Here is a 9653-nt window from a genome sequence, read left to right as displayed (position 1 = left end):
CAGATTCACTGAGCGCTCAACACAGACAGCATCGTCAGAAGGAAAGTTGATAAAATAAATTACAAATTTTGTATTGTTCGATACATATGCGTACTGAACCGAAAGCACTGTATCGAACGGTTCAATATCGATACGAGTATCGTTGCACCCCTAAAATAAATATATATATTATTAGTGCCACATATAGGACCTTTAATAGCAGAAAATGCTGATGCAGTCAGAGTTTTTGGTGACATATTGTTCCTGTCAGGGTGGAAAATGTCATTTTGGAGTAAATAAGATCAGCAATCTTGATGACAAAGCATGTTTACTGTTGGAGCCCATGAAGTCACAATTTTCATAACAAAAATATGAACCACATATCCATCAAGCGACATAACAAATAATGAACACAATTTCAGAGCCCAGATTTGTATGTAATAAAAATTTGTGTATTGAAAATTACACGTGCTTTTCAAAAACAGTTCCTTCTGCTACTCTTGAACTCACCTGCTGTGACAAAACAAATTTCCCACGTGTGGGACTAATAAAGGTTATCTTATCTTATCTTACCTGGGACTGAGGTGCCGAGTGCCACAAAAACCACAGCAGTAACTGAGTCCTTTAGGCCAATAGTGCAGCCGAAGTGAGATGCCAGGTCGCCGATGACGGCCGTGAGCAGGCCGATTATAATGATAGAGATGGTGAAACACGCCCAGCCATTCATGTAGTCCGTGGGAGGAACACAAGCAAACAGGACCTTCCAGAAGACGGTCAGGAAGTGCATGACGTAGTCAAAACAGGAAGGAAGCCTTTCTTCCCCTGTGTCATCCTCGTCCTCATCTCCTGGGCAGAAGTGGGGCCGAGCGGGGGGGAGACAGAGGGGGAAAATAGGATGACAGGAAGGAGCGGAGGGAAGAGGAGAGGATGGAAAAATAGCAGCATATGGACAAGGATAAAGAGACAGCCGTGAAGCAGGAGAGGTAAATATTAAGTGAGGAGACAGGGAGCAATGAAGAAGAGAGAGACAGAAGATGAAGAAGCAAAGGGGAGTATGACACAGAAAGAAGGATGACAGATGATGAAGCAGAAAGTTGAGAGAGCGAAGAGGATAAAGAACCAAGAGTTGGAAAAAAGGGGTGAGATAAAGGATCCATAAAGTAAGCAGATAAGGGATGACAGAGGGGAAAGAAGAGAACAACATTTACTTAAAATGACATCTCAACTTATTTCTCAGTGTGAGACAGAGAGAACCATCTATCTGTTTGTCTGTCTGTCTGCACAGTTGTTTACATAACTAATCACATGGAAGAAACTTAATACATTTGGACACTTAGACATAAAGACAACCTGCTGAAGCTGAAAAGGACGAAAGGACAACAGGAGCAAATACAAATCCAAATTTTAATATTCCAGAGTGATAACGGAGGTCAAGCAAATGCAGACTACTAACACAGGTAGTGCAGAAAACTGGTGGGAAGGGAACAAATTTCAGAAGGATGGATGAGAACTGATGATTACAGATTAAAACAAAAACCTATTGCAACAATAACGTTAAAAAAATTTCAAAACTACATTAGATATTAGAAAACTCTCATGAACTCTCCCTAAACCAAACTACGAAGTAATTCTGGGCAGGTTTTAACAAGGTTTCAGATTTACACTCGAAATGTAATTACGTTCTGGTTTGAATGACATGTTTCAATCACACTGTGTTTTGGGCAATTAGATTTGATGTTTTCTCTTGTTTAGTGAGCGTGTCGGAAGTGTTACCCAGTTAACAGTGACATGGATGTAAACTCTAGCATATTAAAAAAGCAGTGCACATAGTACTGTAAATCAGCTGCCCTTGCAGAAACTCTGGGGTAACATAAGAGGGATTTTCAAGGGATGAACGCAGCCCTTTTGATTTGCAGGATGGCCAAGTGGCCAGAGAATGCTCCTTACGAGCGCATTCGGATAAAAGTTTCATCTCAGCAGCTGAAAATGTCCGTGGATCCCTCCTCAGGTGAAGGAACAGGGTACTCTCTGTGTCCCAGCGCCTCAAAGGCAACTTAGCAGAAAGGCAGGGACACTGTCAGGACTCAAAGTGTCAGACTACGTGAACTGCATGCATTTTTCAGCCAGTGGTGGATCATGAAAAAATAAAGAGCATTGCAGGATTTAATATTTCAGCAGCAAAGTGACAAACCAAGGCCTTCATGGCGCTCACTGTTGTGGCTTGACGTGATAGATGAGGTATGTGTTATGTACAAGACATTATTCAAGAGCTTTGCTTTCACCGATATGAGTTTTTGCAAACGAATAGTGGCGTCTATATTTTTAGACTGAAGACTGCGGCAAAGCAAACAGTGCTGCCAGAGTCTTCGCCTGATTAGACTCTTTCTTTATGTTAAATAATTACACAGAAAAACGCATAAAAGATAAATGGCTTGGCTTTGTATACCTTTTGCCTTTATTGTCATACATAGTCACATATAACATCTCATACTGAAGTAAAGTTTGGGTTTTACAGCCCACTAAGAGCGGATTACATTACCTGCACTGACTGTAATGGCCTCCATGAACTGCTCTCTCCAGGAGTTTGTTCCCACCACCAGAGCCAGGTTGGTCTTCTTGATAAGCTTATCCACTGTGCTCTGCATGACACGACACCAAAACACAAATCAAATCCATCCATTATTTAGCCCCAGAGTTTTTACTCTGCATCCATGGAGCCTCCTGAAGAAAAATACTCGAGCTTCACCACACGATGGCAGTGCTTTCCAATCCCTGATGACAAAAACCCGTTTAAAGCATGATAAAAAACACACACACACCAGAAACAAACATGGAGGGTATATTTGGAGGGCAGAGGATGCATTAAAAGCAAATCACCTCCAGAAATAAATCTATGTGGGATGGGAAGCCTCGGAAGAGAAGCTGAAATTAGAAATATGTAGCTGTTCTTTTATGCAAGGTCGCAGCTGGATTAGTTATTATGATCTCTGTCTAACTACAACAACCATGTACGCAAAGCTATCTTCACCTTGTTTGAAGAGTAACCTTTCCCACCTTAAATTCATACGATTCCTCAATAATGACTTCTAGCTTGGAGTGTTCTCCCAGCACCGGCTTCCCCATCTCCGCGATGCGCTTGGCTTCCTCCTCGTCAGAAGTCAGCTTCCTGTCTGGTACATCTGAGCAGACGGTGCAGGAGGGAGCAAAAGACAAAGGAATCAAAGTGAGAAAGATGACAATCAGAACAAGCAGACGCACAGCTGGGCATCGTGTGGTGTTGCACTTTGGAGCGCACAAACAAAAGATCAGAAGGTTGCTTTATTTAGAACTTTCATATTATGCTCAGAAAACACTTTTTATGTGCGGTGTTCAAGTTACTTCTGTGTCAAACTAAAACAGTCATTGTGGCAAAGCATTAAAAGTCTCTCTGCACTGCATTTGGTGGTGAGCCAACTTAGTTGTTTAAAGGTTAGACAAACGCATTCTTTATCGATCACAGCAAAAACTCAACCCAGGCAAATATTGGGTGTAAACATTTTCCATTTTGCTTTCAATGATTCTGTTTTTATCCACATGTGCTGGACTTTACAGCAAATTTCATACTATAAGTCAGCACTTCATCAGGAAATCTGTCATGCTTTCTTGTTAGTCTTATAGGTATTTACTGTAAATTCCTCCATCTCCAAAAACATTGTAGCTTTTGGTGAGCTTTCAGTCTCACTTAAGCTGACTGCTTTATAATCAGAATCAGAATCAGAAAGGGTTTTATTGCCAAATGTTGAGCCGTATTTGACGTATAGACGTATTTGGTGTATTCCAGGCTTTAGCACTCAGTATTTCTTGTATTTCAGAGACACAAGTCTCAAAAGCTCAGCATAATAAACCTAATACAGTATAACTCTGCATGTAGCTACATGATATGAGAGGTGAGAAAGGGCATTCCCTGCTCAGTGTCCACATACTGGCTTTAAATGATATTACATGATCTTTACATGGCAGAGTAGAGCTTGTTCAGTTGTCAGTGAGATGGATGTTGTTGGTCTGCAAATTCAGTGGCTGATATGATTTTTACAGTTGGGAAAAGGTCAGCAGATTCATCTCAATGACAACAGAGTAGATCCATACACCGACGAAGACAGCTTGATATCGGAGAAAGTTCACGAAAATGAGTGAGTCTTAAGTTAGAATTATTTTATCAACCTTAGGAGGAATAATGAACTTTTAAGGATTTGACAGCTCAAGCTACAGCGCTCTAACAACAAAGTCCAGTAGGACGCTTTTAGAAGTATCTATTCTTATTCCTTGCTGTATTTTCTGTTATCCACACACTGTTCCACTGGTGGATGCTACAAACATGGCTGAAATTCCACAGAAGTGCAAGTAATTGAGAGATAAAAGCTAAAAACGAAACTTTATCTGACACATTGTTTTTCTACTCCTGTCTCTGTGTGATGACAGTGATAGTGGATATGCTTAATACAGTAGAATACAGATTCTACAAGTCTCACTTAGTTCATGAAACTACAATCAGAAAAAGGCTGAACAAGTATGGCTTATTTGGAAGGAGGACACCTCCAAAGAAGACCATGGCAGGACAGCTTAGGATTGCAAAGCTGCGTATGACAAAACCAATGTGGAGATATTTGGATGATGAAAACCAAACACAGCTTATCAGCACAAACACCTCCTACTAAGGCATGGTGGTGGTTGGGTGAGTGTTTGGGCTTGCCTTTCAGCCGCAGCTCCTGAACACCTTACAGTTACTGAATCAACCTGAATCAACCATGAACTCCTCTGTATACTGAGGTATTCCAGAGTCAGATATGAGGCAGTCTGTCTGACAGCTAAAGCTGGGCTGAAAGTAGGTCATGCAACAGGACAAAGATCCCAAGCACAAACAGAATGGCTCAAAAAGAAATGAATCAAGATGCTGCAAGGGCCCAGTCCAGACCTAAATCTGGCTGAAGTGCTGTAGTGAGACCTTAATAGAGCTGCACCTAAATGAATGCTGGGAAACCTCAATGAACTGAAGGAATCTTGTAAAGAAGAATGGGTCAAAATTCCTTCACAACATGAGCGACTCATAAAGTTATGCCAGAAACCATTACTTGCAGTTACTGATGCTAAAGGTGGTTCTGAGTTATAATCAATCATGGGGATGTACTTAATTGTTTTTCACAGGAGTGCATGGAGTTTTTTAAAAACCTTCACATGACTTCACTTTCCAGTTTTTGAGGGACAGTTGGTTTAAAGAATCAGCAGCTAAGAGAGCTTGACTGAAGCAGAGGATAAACTGAGGGGCTCCACCAGGTCCCAGTATAAGATAAATGAAAAGTTTTGCAAGTAAAGCTGAAAGAGCAATAAACATGGAGATGGAAACGAGCATGACAGGTCCCCTTCAACTGTAATGTGGAAGCTCTGATGAATTTGCTTCCAGTCCGTGTGTGCCTGCGTGCCTTTGCTTTGCAAAGAAGCAGCAATGCTTTACTGAGCTCCTAAGTACATTCCATCAAGCCCCATAACATCAGTCCTGTGCTGTTCAGCTCTATCAGGAAGGAGCTCTTGTGCATCCAGAGGCCTCTCATCCTACTCTGCGTATGACACCCCCACTGAGCCACCTGGTGCAGAGACCCTGTCATCTTTTATACGACTTCAGAGTTAGCCCTGCTGCTCTTTGCTGACAACATGCTTACCATTAAATATTAACATTACCATTAACGATCACAGGCAAGTCCCCTTGATAGGAGGGCACGTTTGCAAGTGCACACACGCGGGCATGCATAATATACCAGTGCATGAGTGCCTGCCTGCGCGCGCGCACACACACACACACACACCACACACATACACACACACACACACACACACACACACACACACACACACACACACACACACACACACTTTTAAGCTAAATCAATTACACATCCAAGACAGTGTGTACCCTCAACTCCTGACAGCATTCCTTTTGCACAGTGCTGCACCTCTACATGACACAATTTGCTTGACAAGGATGGGAAATATAATAATAACAGAACCACAAAGAGGTAATTAAATTTCTAATTTCAGGACTGTAGGTTTTTATCTTGATTGTTATCAACTGTTTGTACCTTGCTCTTGACTAGAGAACATAATTTATGGATTTGTGATTAATAATCCTCTGATTAGCATGCAAAACCATCATTAAGTGAAGAAGAGCGCTTCAAAGGAGCCATGTATTGTTTGTAACAATGACAAGAGAAGAGGACACGAGCGTGGGCATGCAGTTTATTTATACCAAACCTCTCAAGTATCAGTTCAGACTCAACATCTTTGATGGTGACAAAAAATTGTTGTGATTTGGATTTCAGATCATTAAGGCCTCATGTTAAGACCACAGCACGCACAAGAGGTGATGTTAGTGGAGATTCTTATAGAGAAGGAATGGACAACTTACCATCCGCTAACAACAGGGCTGTTGATGGAGAGGAGAGAGGGAGGAGGAGGAGGAGGAAGAGGGGAGGGAGGAAGGCATGGAGAAAACAGAAAATGCAATGAGCAATGGAAATGCAACAAAGAAACAAACAAGAAAGAAAAATGGTTAATAAGAAGGAGAGAAATGTGATGGCCTCGGAGAATTACTTTGTACTGACCCCGAGGTGCAACCGAACGTTCGATTGGCTGATGAGGAGGAAGGATTACGGCACTTTGTAGCTTTTTACAAGCATTTATTATGTTCATTAGGGGGGAAACTGTTAGAAATCAACAAAGCTGTTGAAAGTTTTCCTTCCCCGCCTTTTTTTCATGTTTTTTACTCTCAGCTTTGGTCAGATAACTGAGAGTAAAGAGATGACAGTTTCACATGAACACATATTTAACAAGAACGCTCATCTCCTAAACTACTAATGACCTCTCCTCCTCTACAAGCCCTTTAATAAACAGAAATAGTACGGTAAATACTAACCCCTGAAACAAATTAATATATGCATCAATTGCAAAAGTGCATTTGCTGTGGGCATCTGCAACTCGTGAAATGTAACACTTCTATAAATACTGTATTATGTAAAAGCTAGATTCACTACTGTCAATATGGTGGAGGGGAGGATGACAAGAATTTATTTGGCAGCTTCGGTTAGGGGGTGTGGGCCGTGAAACAACAACAACAAAACCTGCATCAACCTGTCGTGAATAGCTGCCAGCCAGCCTAAAAACCCAATGAGTGTTTTAAGGAGTGTGTCACGAAAGCCTGCACGCTGCTTTTAAATTCTGCAGAGATTCAAAACTAAACACTAGCAGTTCATGAAAATTCTCTGAATTTAAAGATTTTAGTCATTTTAGTCATTTTCAGTTTAAACCTGCATTAATTGGTGCTTGGCCCCTCAGCAATGATAAATAATTGTCTTGTAATACACATGTGTGCATCAGTATCAGCAATCATTAATTTCTACCTAGTTGTTTGTGGTCACCACGCACTGCTGAGAACACTAGGTGGTTTTTCAGCTGCTAAAATTTCACCTTTGTGAACAAGCTAATCATAATCCAAAACATGGAGCCCATTATACTCAACTGCCCACATTGTTATTGGGTATTTTCGTAATAACATACTTGAAACTATGAGCAAATATCTGTATTTAAATCTCTTTTTGGGCCGATCAAAAAATGTCACAGGACGAGGAGGCTGTGATAAAAAAAAAAAAAAAAAAATACACTTCTGCAGTATATGTTCACCTAGAATAAGCAAGCAGGCACTTGTGCACTTGCTGAAATATTCTTAGTCAGATGTGGTATTCTGTAACACGATGATGAAAATGTCTCTCACAGCTGCTCCAAAACATCACTCCCCTTTCCCCACGTTTTGATTTGACTTTGCCTGGTTGTTTATCTGCATGCCGTAGCTGCGGATCACTGACACACTCAGATGCCCTCGGGAAAGTTTAAACCATAACAAAGATGAAATCATAAAGAAAAAAACTGGGGGTTTGTAAAGTAATTTGGCAAGAAAGATAAATGCATCACAAATTTTGCCATTAGTGAATGAAAAGCGAGGAGAAAAGCGTCCCTATGGCTTTCAGCCTCTAGAGGTTCACAGTGACAGCTCTACCTTTTGACATCTTCACGGTCAAATTCTCCTTAAATTTACAAACCAAAGATTTCACATGACTTTAAAAAAGGAATAGGACGACACGCAGGAAGAAACTAAGCTGTCTACATCCAACATGAATGGACCGGCTGCTTACTGAAACCTTTTTCACTGAGACATGATACTAATTGACCTGTTTGTGTTCAGAGGCACCTTATCAACTCCCGAAATCAAATACAGTCCACAGTTAATCATGATTAGAAGCTAAGTGCATTAATTGCTATGGGTGACTTGCTTCATTATCATTAGTGGTCGCCGAGCTGTGTTGATCTCAAGCCAAATGTGGTGGAGAGACCACACCACACTAAGTAATAATAGGATGACATTTAAAAAAAACTGAGAAGGGAGCGTCTAGCATTCACACATTCAGGTGCAGAAAATACACTAGAACAACTACACATTGTTAAAGTGGGTTTCTTAAAATCTCTAGCATGTATTAATTCATCAATAACTGTTCTGAACACCAGAATGATATCTATAAAGTACAAATGTTGTCTTTGGTGAACAAAAATTCAATTCAATTTACTTCTAATTTATTTATATAGCGCTGCCAAATGACAACAATAGATGCCTCAAGGTGTTTTATATTGTAAGATAAAGACTCCATAATAAATAAATAAATATTTCCAGGTAGGAAAGAAGTGTTTTTGCTCATTATTTTGTTCATAATGATGTTGATAATGTGGAATGGTACGAGGAAGTTAGCTGCATCTAAATGTTCCAATTTTCATGACATAAATTTATGTTTTATTAATCCAGAACAGCCATGTTTTGATTGCAAGGGCCACTGCTCATTTTTGTCTAACATGCACACAGAGATCATTGCTAGTTGGTCTCTTTTTATTAGTTGTTTATAAAAATATATAAAATGAACTATGTGCATGTAGTCATAACTAGGGCCTCCAGTGAATGAAAGGCTATAGTGACATGCATGTTCTTAGGCCATGAAACCCCCATGAAGTAAGAGCTCGGGGGGTTTAGACAGATTGACAAAATACTGGACTCTGATGCAAAAAAAAAAAAAAAAATGCTGTTTATTTGTGCAAATGCTCAATTACTTTAAGAACAAAAATGCCCAGAATGTCAACATGTGTAGGAAGCCTCTATTCTGTATCATTTTTCACTTTCGGTGGATAATTTCTGAGCCGTTTTCAGCGCAACCATCAGCGTGTGCACCCACAGTCATGCCAAAAACAAGCTCACAAATCTATTATCAGACACATAAACAGGAGTGTTTTAAAGGCAGTGGGCTGGCAGTACTGACTGCACTCACAGGCCAGAGTGCTGTCATTTTGCCAGGAATACAACTGCGATAGGGAAGATTAACCTAAGAGATGTAATTGTAGAGGTGGAGGAGTGTGCTTGTGTGTGTGTGTAGACAGTGAATGTGTAAGTGGAGGGCTAGGATATCTGTGTCTCTGTTTAATTGCCATCATCAGCATGCTCTTTTGTGTGCTCTGCCTCATCAGATCTGTCCGGCTACAAAATAGTGAGTCCTCCTCTTGATGTTGCACACATCTGGACTCTGAGACCGGCATCAATACGACACTAATGG

General features: G+C 40.6%; 1 protein-coding gene across 3 annotated transcripts in view; it reads right to left on the bottom strand.

Annotated features, from left to right (window-relative positions):
- Positions 1–9653, bottom strand: part of slc8a3 (solute carrier family 8 member 3) — a 140376-nt gene that overhangs the window by 13165 nt on the left and 117558 nt on the right. For 2 of the 3 annotated variants that reach the window (XM_005934004.3, XM_042225609.1), the window contains 4 exons: positions 6416–6433; positions 3034–3158; positions 2519–2618; positions 553–822 (listed from right to left, as the gene is read on the bottom strand). In XM_005934004.3, the coding sequence (XP_005934066.1) occupies positions 553–822; positions 2519–2618; positions 3034–3158; positions 6416–6433 (513 nt within the window). The remainder of the gene's footprint in view (positions 1–552; positions 823–2518; positions 2619–3033; positions 3159–6415; positions 6434–9653) is intronic. The other variant, XM_005934005.3, reaches the window with a different exon arrangement.

The sequence above is a fragment of the Haplochromis burtoni genome, unplaced genomic scaffold (assembly GCF_018398535.1).
Source record: "Haplochromis burtoni strain Fernald_Lab_line unplaced genomic scaffold, NCSU_Asbu1 Contig_176, whole genome shotgun sequence".
In the NCBI taxonomy this organism is placed as follows: domain Eukaryota; kingdom Metazoa; phylum Chordata; class Actinopteri; order Cichliformes; family Cichlidae; genus Haplochromis; species Haplochromis burtoni.
The sequence above is the reverse complement of the archived record's forward strand: the minus strand, read 5'-3'. Positions and strand labels throughout refer to the sequence as shown.